The sequence below is a fragment of the Coloeus monedula genome (genome assembly GCF_965178545.1).
Source record: "Coloeus monedula genome assembly, chromosome: Z".
In the NCBI taxonomy this organism is placed as follows: Eukaryota; Metazoa; Chordata; class Aves; order Passeriformes; family Corvidae; genus Coloeus; species Coloeus monedula.
Window position 1 is genome coordinate 83,852,855 of NC_138822.1, and position 14,350 is coordinate 83,867,204.

General features: G+C 40.2%; 1 protein-coding gene across 2 annotated transcripts in view; it reads right to left on the minus strand.

The window, feature by feature from the left end:
• The window catches only part of DYM (dymeclin), a 211,736-nt gene that overhangs the window by 63,449 nt on the left and 133,937 nt on the right, over positions 1-14,350 (minus strand). For both annotated transcript variants that reach the window (XM_082302076.1, XM_082302075.1), the window contains exon 14: positions 2,896-2,998. In XM_082302076.1, coding sequence (XP_082158202.1) covers positions 2,896-2,998 — 103 coding nt within the window. The remainder of the gene's footprint in view (positions 1-2,895; positions 2,999-14,350) is intronic.

The window sequence follows — 14,350 nt, forward strand, 5'->3', positions numbered from 1 at the left end:
AAAGTTTAGAAGGTAAGACTCCAGGGATGATGTGCTCCAAACTACTTTAATCTAAAACTATTTCTACATTTGATTTGTACTTTCCTCAATTTTTGCATTAAGGAAACTGGGTTTTTTCTTATATCAGTAAGAAAATTACATAAATTTGCCAAAAATCAAAATTTACTCTCTTCTTCTCCATCCACTCTTTCCCTGGAGAGACTCTCTCCTTACCAGCTGCAGTTTAACAAGCAGGGGAAGTGCTCAAAAATCATAAACAAGACTATGAAATCCTTTAAAAGAAATTTTTGGGGTAGATGGTAGCTCCAACAACATGTCTGATGTGCTACTACCCAAGAGAAGTTAGCATGTCTCTAGTTATGCTGTTAAGTACCTCTGATTTGATAAATTACATTAGTCTGTAATCAAACAACCAAGAAAATCACTGATATGTTTACTTAAGTAATATGTCTTGATTTGAACTAAAAGAAACAAAATTCTCAATTATTTTATTACCAGTTTTCTTGTTTGCTAAAACATTGGAAAATATGCTTTCATTGAATCCAAGGAAGAAAGAAAGGTAAACCTAAGTGGACTTTTCCCATTTCCAATTGGATCAAAATGCAGTACTTCAAAACAGGTCAATGCTGCTACAAAAACAATTAATAATAATATGGCTTATGAAACAACAGGTAAACAAATCAACATGAGAATTAGTCTAACAAAGGATCCTGTCTTTGAGGCAACAATGACAGGGGGTGGTTCTCCCTGTCCTGCTGGCTTCTCCATCCTGCTCCTGAATCCCACCACACTGATAAGAGTTCATCGGGAAGGATCCTGGACACTGGTCCAGCCTCAATAAATCAAACAACTCGTTCTTTTCTTTTTTAAAAACCAGAAAAACCTCAGCAAGAACAGTATAAAGGCCAACTAGGTCAGCTCCTTACTCCTGTTCCCAGCTCTGCTGGCACACCACAGACTGGATGGCAGACTGCAGCAGATACTCACAAAAAAGACATTAAGAAACATGGTAAAGGTAGAACTCAATATATTCCTGCCACCATCAGTGACTACAAGTTTAGCGACTGTGCATTGGGACAAAAACTTACAGAAGTAGAAAGAGAAAAGTAGTACTGTTCAAACACCCAGGATTTAAGACAATACCTTAAGCAGCACCTCGAATATTTTTATGTATGATTTAACCCTTGGATTCAGGTTCCATGCAAATTCCCCTTTCGATTACAGAGCACAGTAAGAAAATGAATAATCTCTAAATTAAAGTGAATGAAAAAATGGTGAGAAATGCATTTTTAAAATACGTATTTGGTCTGAACAAAACCTTCAAGGAGAACTGCTTATTGGACAAATCTCCACCTCTCAATAAACAAACCTGTGCAGAGCAGGCAATATTGGAATCACCTCTTTGCTTAGCTCCATGCGGGGATACAGAGGTGGAACGAGCTTCAGACTTCAGACATTTCAGTCCCCTCAGATCCTACACTCTTCCTTGTTCTTACACACAACATAAACACAAGCTTTCAGAAGCAGAATATGCTGAAGTGATGAAATCTGGCCTCAACTTTTTTTAGTCAACTGCTTATGCTTCAGACTGAGCTGTAACATGAGCAATTTGGAGAGGAAAAAGGACCAGAAAGCTTAATAATTTACCATATTGTTTCAAAATACAGGCCATGAACTTACTTTACTCTCCCCTACACCAACCTTTCCAAGTGCTCTCTTTCTCGCTTCCATCCCTACACCATACCAACAATAAAAAGAGAAGAAATTCAGTGAAGTAGCTAAGGCTCTTGGCATTATTCCAGGGAGCTTTCCCAGATCTATCAGCTGCACTGCTCAGTTGTCTCTGTATGTAAGGGGACAACTTTTTACAGAAAGCCTTTCCCTGGGCCTTTCTTTAATTGCAGTATTGTTTACATCCAGCAAGCTAAAAAGAAGTCCAAACCATATAAAATTTTTTTCAAGCATTGTGTTTTCACACACCTTAAAATATGTATTTTCATATGTACGTTACTGCATGCCTATGTGTGTATGCACAGAAATAGATATATTTATTTATATGTGCTCTTTTACAGATGTGTATCATGCTGTTTCCTTATTTAAATCATTAAGGTATTACATCAAATAACCTTTTTAGGTATTTTTATATTTAATGCTAGAATAATAGGATATGTAAAGTCTCAGGCAGGCATATTCTGGAACACATATTAGCCCTGAAAATAAAACAGTTGTTACATTTTCATCCTCAAAAATTGTGAGCAACTGATCAATCAACTTTTCTTTCCTTCACACAGCACTGCAGTGAAGGTTCAAATGAGCACAGACCAAAGGTACTCCAGCAGTACAAAGCTATTATTCAAGTCCTTGCAAGACGTCTCCTTCTTCTACCCTAAGTAGAGATTTCCCAACAAGCTGTGCAATTAAATACAAAATTATTGCCTACTTGTGTGCATTGGCTCAGCAAACGAAAGGAACTGTAAGTATCCATGTATTCAGAACATACTAATTTGCCCCATGACTCCAGTACTCCCCCAGAGGCTCACTGGGAATTGTTTTCAATCATTTTTAGGCATTTTAAGATTCTGTGGATGCTAAAGCCCAGTTCTTAAAAATGCTGTTTTCAGCTGTGTGATTTGAATATCCTGAATTACTGATGGCTTGAAAAGCACAAGTTGACAGTAAGTCTCTTCCCTCTGAATAGTTGTGGTTTTGTTCTGCCATTTCTAAGTGTAATACTTGTTTTTTAGAGATGTTTCAGACATGACATCATTCATGCAGGTTCCTGTATTTTGATGTTGGTGGTTGCTCAGCTGCCACACTCAGAGAATTCTTTGCAGATTTAGGGATGTATGACTTCAATTTCGAAGCACCCATTACAACATTCATTTTGATACTCACATAATCAGGAAGTGGAGAGTCGTTTGAACCCAGGGAACCTCTCAAGGACTGTGTGGCTTGCTCCAGCACTTTGTTGTGTTTTTTAGACAACAGAGAAAATAAACTGGGGAAAAAAAAATTAAAATAACTTCACGATAATGTCCTGAAATAGTTAAGACTGTTCAGTAAGAAAAGGAGTCTTACTATATACATAAAATTTTTAGAATGCAATGCACTATAGTTATATTATTTTTTTTGTTTGTTTAATACATGGGTAAGTAACGGCAACTTTTGAATAATAAATATTCTATACAATATATGACCTGAAGAACATTTTATGTTCATTATTAAATTCTTAAAAGTCAAACTGTTACAGAAGGAATGGTATACATGCAATTTTTAAGTGCAGCACCTCATGCAATACATTGTAATATACACTTAAGTATCTTGCATATTATCCATTCTAATAATCTAGTTGCTTAGACAGGAGAAATCCAAGTATATGACAAAAAGCTTGGGTATTTTGAGGCTGAGTTATTGAATTTTACTAGTATACATTCTTTTCAAATTTATTTTAGCCTAAGTCAAGGAAAAAAAGGATTACCCTAGCTTTATAAATAACCTGTTAAATCAGAGGTCCATATACATAGAGAAAAACATATTTTTCTTGCATTTTGAAGAAAAGCATGGCAATGGCACTCACAGAGGGTGGTATAATCTGATTTACAAGGAGAACGGTGGAAGCAGTAGCAGTGGGCAAAGGCCACCAGCTAATGCTCAGCAGCAGCAAGGAGTCAGATGCTCCTCTAAAGCCCTGGATAGCTCAAACATGGCTGTCAATTCACAGATAAACCCACCCCCATCTTAGAAGAGCTTCTAAGACCATCGAGTCCAACCATTCCCCCAGCACTGCCCAAGCCACCACTGCCCCACGTCCCCAGGTGCCACATCCACGCGGCTTTTAAATCCTTCCAGGGATGGGGACCACACCACTGCCCTGGGCAGCCTGTGAAAGAACAACTCCTTCCATGGAAAAATTTTCCCTAATATCCATTCTAAACCTGCCATGGTGCAACCTGAGGCCATTTGCTCTTGTTAGGTGTCAGATGTTTTTAGGCTTTCTGTGTTTAAAAACATCATTTGGACTTCTTTACTTCTTTCGGGGGGCATTACAGGTCTCCTATCAGGTTTTCCTAGGATGACTATGTGTGTTTTAGAGGGTGGGAAGGCTGGCTCGATCAAGCACCAAAAGGCTGACAGGTGAGGCCCTGGCCCAGGGTGCCCAGAGCAGCTGTGGCTGCCCCTGGATCCCTGGCAGTGTCCCAGGCCAGGTTGGGCGGGGCTTGGAGCAGCCTGGGATAGTGGAAGGTGTCCCTGCCCATGGCAGGGGTGGCACTGGATGGGCTTTAAGGTCCCTTCCAACCCAAACCATTCCGTGGTTCTATGAACAAAATCCACTTACAGGTCGCAAAATCTACCTCAGTATTATATTCTGGACAGCCTCCGTTTCTTGGAACTGGATCAGTGTTTGAAGCCATGTGCTTGCAAGGCTCTTCTGCTTCAAGAAATGATGATCAGCACTGGAAGAAGTCCCCTGAATTTTTTTAACTTGTAATGTATCATTCATATTACATCTTTCACAGACGGTGGGAGTGGATTCCTAGCAGTATCAGTGCTTGTCACCCCACTGATAGTCAAGAGCCTCAGGAAAAGGCTTTTCCAACACTCCTCACTGCCATGAGGAATTAGTTACACTAACTCACAGTTATTAGTCAATACCACTAGAACATTCCATGTTAAAAGGGGAAAAAGCAAGAGAGAAATTAAGACATATTGGTAGCTTTCCACTTTCCCCCCCTCCCATATTCTGTTATTGCATTCACAGACCAGTATTTTTGTTCAGATCAGTAACTGGATCTGTAAACTGATCCTTGGTAGGAAACAGCAGCACTACTTCTGCAATCATAGGTATCTTTGAAGATTCAGATTTCAGAGATACTGTCATCAGCACCATCTAGTGCTGTGGAGACAAAATAATCAGTTAAAACCAATCTGGTGATGCTTCTGGTGGGGTGCAGCAAAACCAGGTTAAATCTGGTGTCTGCTCTAGAAGATAATTTCACAGAGGAAGAATTTGGAATAAAGAGGATTTGCAGCTAGTAGATTCTTCTCCAAAATACATACAGCATTTTGGCTTTAAATGAAATTTAAATATAAACAAGGAAGTGGGATCAAGATTTTGGAAAGTGCTTATGTTCGATGCATGAGAAGAGGAAAATGAACATACAGTGGTACTCTGCATGGAACCGGAATACCAAAAAGTAAATTCATTTATTCTGACAGAAATGTAGAGAACTGGGAGGAAGTAGAAAGAAAAAGGATGGACAAATTATTTCTTTATATAGTCCTTACGGGGTTTTTTTCAATAATTAAGTGCACTATAAGTAGAATTTATGGCATAAGCAAGACCTTGGTGGCTGATTTCTAGTTCCAAAGGAGCAGTGCAGGGGCTTTTGTTGTCTTTCCCCTTGCAAATTTCTGCTCTCCTGCCACAAGTTCATGTCCTTTGCACCATGCTGAGACACTTCTCTGTGGGACCACTGCCCACAACAGATATCCAGGTTAAAAATTCTCAACACAATTCTCTCCTCCATCCATTGGTTATCTTTCTCCAAAGACCATCCCTTAGATAAGCACAAGGGCAGGGACATGTGGCAGAAATTTTTCCTACTAAATTTTTCATAATAAAAATGCGTAGAACTGCAAACTCAAAGAGCTCCAGAGAAACACTACAGCTAAACAAAGAAGAAAAATAATAGGCCAGATATTGTTATTAATGAATGGATTTGGAGCTCCCAAGGAAGTACCATTGCCTCCCGAATTGGTGTAAAACTTCAATTCCAAGTCATTCACTTATTATTATGCCTCTGTCTCTAGCTCTGAAAACCACCTTGATAAGTATCAGACTAATTTTTAATAAAGGGAAAGCACAGACCTGATTACAACCCTCAAAAGGCATTTGTATGAAATCAGCTCATAAATATCTTTCATCATCAAAAAATGCTGCATTCTAAAGGAGATGCCTGATTTTGCAGCAGTCACATCTCTGTAAGGTTTTGGTTTTGATTTTCAAGACATGAATAATGCAATTTTAAAAAGGCAAAAATGTTTTACAACAAGGTTGTTCCCCTCTCCACAACAAGGTACAAGGTCCACAATGGAAACTGAGACTTGTCTCCCAAATTTCCCTCATGTGTCTTCATCACATGCCTATTTTTGCCCAACTATAAGTTGAGATCGAACACAAGAATACATGTACTATGTTGTCACTGAGGGCAGTATGCACAGGCTAACAAGAATATGGATTTTTCTACTTGAATGCTTGTCCTCTTTCATCCGTTCTTCTCCATCGACTGTCAGGCAGGCTATGGAGCTCAACAGCTTTTCAATCTCACTCATTATGGACGTTTCATAATAATAATAAGTTATGATCAGAACAATGAAAACATCTTGGTACCCCAACTCATCTTCCCCTCACAGAAGTACTTACAGGCCAATGTTTAGTAAGCAAAACAATAAGTTGGAATAAGAGCAAGATGAGATAACAGCTGGCATCTGTTAGGAAGATTAGGAATCATCAGCTGGCATTATCAGGAGAAATTCCTGGCTGTGAGGGTGGTGAGTCCCTGACATAGGGTGCCCAGAGAAGCTGTGTGCAGCTGGAAGTCTCAAGGTCCCTGGCACTGTCCAAGGCCTGGCTGGACGGGGTTTGGGGCAACCTGGGATAGTGGAAGGTGCCCCTGACCATGAACAGGCTGATCTTTAAGGTCTTTGCAACCCATACCATTCTGGGATAATGTGATCTATTACAGACCATCAAATCACAGCAGGGATGAGCTCAGCCAACAAGGAAGACTCAAGGCTGAACAACAATCTCAAGCTCCCGTGGTTGTTTGTTTTTAAGGAATTAAAAACAACATTGGTTTCTTACCTCCCTCTACACAGCAGTTTTTAATTTAACTCAGGGCTGAACTTCAATAAATAAAAAAATTAATACAGACTAAAGAGTAATGGCTGCTCAAATACCAGTGAATTGATTAAGTGCTATTTGCACACACAGTAAAATTCAAACCAGTAATATATGAACTTAACACATTCAAAAAGTCAACTCCACAAAGCCTGTAGATCCCAAAAGAAAAAAAAAAGCCAATAAGGAGACTCATTTAATAAGTGTCTCAAAAAGTCTGATTTACCTCAGTTTGAAACAGCTCATAAACCACACTTTTCACATCAAAAAAAGAATGTATAAAATGCAGCTTTTATAAGAAAAAAATTGGAAAAAAAGAAATGGGAATTAAAAGTAGAAGTTGAAAGGAAACCCGAAGCTAGAATTTGCCAAAATCCCTTCTGAAAGCTTTGGACAATGAGAAGGAAAGAAACCAGCATACTTTATTTTAAGGAAGTAAATAGGATGCTCCAAGATAATGACATGCCAGTTTGTCCTGAGCATAGTACTGGAACAGTGATTGTCAGACTCATTCCAAGGAGGATATCACCAGCACTGAGAAATACACCTTATCAATGCTCTTTCAGTGAGACTGGAAGTAAAATTAAACACAGAAGTACCCCTGTTGTAACAGGCTTGACACATCATTTATATGACTTTGTTCTACAGGGGATTTCTTTTTTAATTAAGACAGTTGAATAATAAAAAAGTAACATGGGATGCATTATATGAACTGAAGGTGAGACATCCCAACAGTCTGAAAAATATTCTTAACAGGACCAAAAACTAAATACTAAAAGCTACTAAACACTTGATGAAGCTACCAAAATACTTCCAATATATAGAGAGAATATATAAGGTGATACACATTGATAGACATCAAAGGCAAAGAAATGCCAATGGCCTGAATTTGTGTCATGAAGGTTTAGGTTGGAGATCAGGGAAAGGTTCTTCCCCCAGAGGGTGCTGGGCACTGCCCAGGCTCCCCAGGGAATGGGCACGGCCCCGAGGCTGCCAGAGCTCCAGGAGCGTTCGGACAGCGCTGCCAGGGATGCCCAGGCTGGGATTTCTGGGGTGTCTGTGCAGGGCTGGGAGTTGGACTTGAGTAATCCTTGTGGGTCCCTTCCAATCCAAGATATTCTGTGATTCTATAAAATACTATGGTTTAACTTGGCAAAGGGCACAGTCATTACAGTAGTAACAAATGAAGAGAAAAGGCATTTAAATTAAATTTTTCTTTACCTTTCAAGAAGTTGGACACAAAATAAACTTGCTGAGATTTAATGCAGCAGCAAACAATCTAAGCTGCTCCCTAAGTATGAAGGATTTCACCCTGTGAGCAGCAACTAAGGACCACCAGACAGCAAAGAGCTGCCCCTAATGCAACAAAGCTGCTTGCTGAAGGAGTACCTGTCTTTGGTTTTAACAAAAATATGGCCCTTCATGACAAGAAAGACATTGAGGGGCTGGAGCATTTCCAGAGAAGGGAACGGAGCTGGGGAAGGGGCTGGACGCAGGTAAGTGTCGGTCTCTTATTCCAGGTAACAAATGATAAGAGAAGCAGAAATGGCTCAGATCGTGCCAGGAGGTTTCGTTTGGATACAAGAAAAAGCTTCTTCCTGGAAAGGGTTGTCCAGCCCTGGAACAGCTGCCCAGGGCAGTGGTGGAGTCCCATCCCTGGAGGGATTTAGAAGCTGTGTGCATGTGGCACAAGGGGACAGGGGTCAGTGGTGGCCTGGGCAGTGCTCGGGAACAGTTGGACTCAAAGTTAGATGTCCTTCCCAACCAAAACAATTCCACGATTCTATATCCAGTAAAGTTGTGCTGTGCAGCAACTGCCCCTGGCATCCTCTGTGAAAGATTTCAAAACAATCTGAAAATGCAAAGGTTCTAAACCAGAAAACAGACTTCTCCATGAAATGCTTGAAAACTCATTTATTCAATGTATTTGAGAAAAGATGAAAGAGTGATTTGACCAAAAACCAAAAAATATGGAAGTGGAGAAAGGAAACCTGCTTACAGAGGATCCTACAAGAATAAAAAAAAAAAAAAAAGGTACTGAAACAGAAACTAAACTACCATTACATGGGCACAGATCTCTCTTACAAAGGAAGCTGAAGCCAGGCTTGAGGTGCAATAAATTCCTATTTGCACTGTCAAAGCAATGGCAGAGAGGGAAGAAAAACCTGGGAGGAAAGAAGAGAATCTCAATACCTAGAGTATGAGATGAGCTTAGACTGGTGCTGTGACACAAAGAAAGAGATGGAAGCCTGAACAAAAGAGGCACAGACAGAAACAAACTGATGACATTAGCAGAGGAAAATCAGATCAAGTTATAAGACAGCAAGAAGGGGTAAGGATTGGATTTCTCACAATTCAAATCACTACTGAGCTTCTAAAGATGAATATTAATTTATTTTAATATCTAGAAATACTCTATCTGTGCTGAGTAAAAAAACTACTTGAGGATTAACGCACCTCTCCACAGAATTTATTTGAAGCTTGGAAATTCAGATGTTCTGAATTTTTTCTGCTTACTCTCCTAGTTCAGAAGTGCTGCAAACAAACTGAACAGCACACAAACACAAACCACTCTCTGGTGATGGAAAAAAACAGTTCCATGGATCAAAAAATTTGAGGACGAATGTTCTCAAACAATTCAGCAATACTCCGTGCTACTTTTTCTCTCTCCTACCATACACATGCCAAATGTACCATTGTTCTCTATTTTAAAGAATTAAATATAAAGCCCCAAACATCAAAACCTTGTTACACAAAAAAAAACTCCTTTATAAACAAAAGGATTTTACAATGCCACAATCATATTAGAAAAAAGCTCTAAAAATATTTTATTTTTGAAACCTGACATCTAAAAGTTAAAACCATACCTTGATTCCTGTATATGTAAGGAACACTTCTTCGGTTTGACCTACTTTTTAAAAAGATTACAGCAAAAAAAAGTGTGTGCTGTGGCACAAGAACTCTACACATGGATATGTGCCTGCACAGACATCTCCGAGCAGAGAACCTGAAATGCCCATCTGGTTGAATAAAAGTCTGTGAAGGGTCATACCAGACATCAGAACAAAACAAATGCACTGTGCTGCTCCACTTGAAATACAATAAATGCATTGTCCCAGAGACCTGTATGGGGGACAGGTTGTAAACAAGTGCCTGTCTGTGGGCGATGGAGAAGTGCTCTGTGAGCACTTAAGGAACCCAGCACCGGGAGAAATCCATTTACTACAGACAAATGCAGAGAAAAATCCCTAAGTCTCCTGTGTTCATGTCTACTAAAGAGCCCTTGAGGCATTCTGCATTCGAATTATCCAAGCTACAATGGCACATAAATAGAAATAAAGAGAGACAATAGCCATGGAGAACTCCAAGGCCTTTTCAGAGCAATTTACTCCATAGAGGGGCACTGCTCTTATTTATTTGAGCCCAACTCTAAAGCCTGGGAGACATTTAGGATCCCAGGAAACAGAACCTAACCAATTAAAATATTAAATAACAGAATAAACGGAAAGTAAGAACATACTTTATATCTTTCTTTCTAACCTTGTAAAGTGAAAAATGACTAAATTCTGCTGAATAAAGATTTGCTATTAAGTCCACCTGGCTTGTGGAGATGATGTGAAACTCAGAGACTCATAGTGTACAGACTCCACAAACATCATGGATGTAAAGAAAATAGTTTGCAGGGTCACACTGATGGACAAAAAGTGTTGAAGGGATCAGGGAATGAAAAGAACTCCCAGATGGTAGCAGGTTCACATGAGGAGGGTATTGCCATGTTCCAATTTTGCTGGACAGTGATCAGACTTTTTTCTGCTTTTTTTATCTTGTGCCTTCTCAAGAACATAAGTTTGCGTCCTCTTGGAAACAGGGTGTGCCTCAGTTGCCACCTATTTCAGGGCAAATCCTAAACCACAGAATCTCTGAGTGATTTGGGTTGGAAGAGATCTTAAAGCTCATCCAGTGCCACCCTTTGCCATGGGCAGGGACACCTTCCACTGTTCCAGGTTGCTCCAAGCCCCGTTCAACCTGGCCTCAGACACTGCCAGGGATCCAGGGGCAGCCACAGCTGCTCTGGGAATCCTGAGCAAGGCCCTCGCCCCTCCTTCTAAATAAAGAATTTATTGGTAATATCCAATCTGAACCTTCCCTCTGTCAGTTTAAAGCTGTCTTGTCACTATCTGCCTATATAAAAAGTCATTCTCCCGAGCTGCTCCCTTGGCATCACAAATGGTTCTAATGCAGCCTGGGTAAGAAAATTATTTCCATCCCATCTCCCTGTTTTAACAGCAAACATAAAAGGGCATTCGTTTAATTTTACAATCCTAAACTTGATCATAATAAATTATATGCTTCAAGATATCTTCATGACAAAATATCTAATTAATTTTAAAGAGTACCCTTTTATCTGCCACTGCTTACGTATGAGCAGAGATCTATCTGTAAGTCATGTGCTATAAAGCCATATCAAATTCTGCCTCATAGAGGATAGATTATTATTTAGAATATTGTTATATTAAGTAGAAGTCACCATACACTTGTAGGTATATAGGCAAAATCAGAAACAACTCAGAACAATTAAGGGAGGCTTTGCACTAACAAACAGGATTTCCTGCTAAAATGGAGTCAGAAAGACAATGACACTAGAAACAACATGGAAGAAAGGAATTTGATGTGGCAAGACAAAAGCAAATATTTACAAAATAAGCCAAGAGTTTAATTTCCAGAAACCAGGAAATGTATTTTTCAACTGAAGGCATAAATTGTTCGGCATCTCATGGCCGCTTTCCAGCCAATGTTGGGAAATGGATGCTCCTATTGCTAGAGAAGTAAAAAGAACAGAAAGCAGTAAATTCCTTCCCCTGTATCTTGGTACAGATCGTTTTATTCCCCTTTTGTCTGGCATGCCAAATAACATCCTTGTAATTCCACTTATAGGGCAGAGTTGGGCTAGGACCTAACACCAGGTTGTATTGAAATAGAAACTCAATAAGCAGGCTGTGATCTACCACGGACTGAATTCCTGCATGCAAATCCTATAGAACACGTCTATTTTGACAGGGTAGTGCTTTGCTGAGCACCATCTCTCTCCTGTACTATTCTTTAATCAAGAGAGTGGGGTAAGTGGGAAACTAAATTCCAAAAGGCTGAAAGCTAAGGGAGGAAAATGCGCGCAGTCCTGTACAAACAGAATACATGTTTGCAAAGCTCAGACTAAATACAAGGTTTATTCTGAGCTTAAAATCACAAAACCTGTTTTAGGTGTCTCAAGGTATTCCTTTCAATGATCCCTGTGTTTGTTCTGTTACTATTTTATAAGCATATCAAGTGGGCAGAGTCCACAATATTTCCATTTCATCTCCTTGCTTTTAATTCAACAGGGTGTCTCATAGCCGCTGAGAGATGACATTTGCCTTGCATGAGGACAAAACTCTGTGGGTGAGAATCAGAGGAAATTGTTGGAGAAAGCATCCTGAGCAAAACTCCCATCCAAAACCCCAAGAACAGACTCCTAACAAAGAAATAGCAACATGAAAATCAGAAAGACACTGCTGTCATGCAACCTAAGGTCCAAATCCCTGTCCTTTCGGCAGCTTGGATTTGGTACATCTTTGCTCAAACACACTGGTGTGCATACACATATGTATTTGGGTGCTTGCTACCCTTGGAAAGAAAATTGCTGTGCCCTCTGAACTCATTCTGACAGAAGAGAATCTGAGCCCACCTTAGGAATTAACAGACTTATTCTGCAGGCAGAAGGTCAGAGGGTATGTGTCTTGCTAACAGCCTTCGTTCTTCTAAGGTTTAAGCAGAATGTGAGTCTGGAACCCCAGTTCTGTACCCAGAGCCCTCACAGAGCTCACCCCTGGCACCACTCCTTCCTTACACAGCCTCGTGGGCTCAGTGAGAGTTTGAATTTCAGTGCCCCGGCACAGTTACAATGAATTAATTGTTCATTGCAATCTCCTCTGGAGCTTGGAAATAATGTCAGAGTCCCAAAATGGTTTGGGGGTTGGAAGAGACCTTAAAGCTCATCTAGTCCCATTCCACCCCCTGCCATGGGCAGGGACACCTTCCACTGTCCCAGGGTCCTCCAAGCCCCAATGTCCAGCCTGGCCTTGGACACTGCCAGGGATCCAGGGGCAGCCACAGCTGCTCTGGGCACCCTGGGCCAGGGCCTGCCCACCCTCACAGACAGCAATTCCTACCCAAAATCCCATCCAGCCCTGCCCTCTGGCACTGGGAAGCCATTCCCTGTGTCCTGGCCCTCCATGCCTTGTCCCCAGTCCCTCTGCAGCTCTCCTGGAACCCTGGCAGGGGCTCTGAGGTCTCTCTGGAGCCTTCTCCAGGCTTTGGCCTAACTTCATAAAATCTGAGTTTCGGTATTGAAGCAGAACAAGAAACAAGCCCGTAGGAGTACACATCGTCATGCTGCAGACAGAGAATACTATTTTTGTTTAATGCCTTTTTCTCCTTTCCCCCTCCTTTCTTCCAGTCCCTGTCCTAAAGGTCTCTTTGACCTGCTTGCTCCACAGGAAGGAGTTTACTGTTTTCCTCATGGACTGGCCTTCTCTTTGGCCAGGTGTCCTTCCTGATCCCATCTTCCTCCCCTCACATGCTAGTGAGCATGGAAAGCCTCTAGCTGTCTCTCCCTCAACATTACAGTTTGTTTGGTTACCCTATTGACATAAAACCTCTAAAATTTTAACAAACCGGAAACATTTTTTTTAAGAAATAAAGAAAATCTGTTGGACCAATCAGTAGTACATAATAAAACCATTGCTAAGTATACTACAGAAATGACCAAAAATTCAAACCTGACATAGGTCTCACTGCTAAGATGTTCTCCCAAACATAATTTTGGATGCAAGGACTCTCTTTTGCATAACAATGAGGTCATTTCTAAACCTCCTGTGCCCCATAAAGGAAAAAAATCGAAAGATAACACATTTATATCTGTGGATAACTTCCTTAACTCTTCATAGTGGGTAGCAATCTCTTTTTCCCAAATCCAAATCTATAAGTAATTTGTACTGTTAACCATTGAGAACTTTTATGAGTACCACGGGCTCTAAAAAGAACAGTTATTAAGGAAATGAGCATTTTTTATCTTCCAGATAAAGTTACATGGCATGTGTTCAGTGTGCCTGAGGCCACACAAAGAATAAAGACAATGTAAAAAAAAAAATCAAACCAGTGAATAACCCTACAATCAGAACAAAGCACAATGAACAATCACTTAATTAAAGATTGTATTTCACTTTTGAAACAAAGATGGTGAATTAAAACTTCTCAGAAAACCGTAATCTGTTATTTGATGAACTTTGAGTCAAATTTAAATATTGATCAAGGCAATTTTTAATGCAAAAAGTGCAAAAAGCATAATATATTGAGTATATTACCACCTCCTTCAGTGGAGTACCTCCATCCATATCATGTTAGTGATTTTGG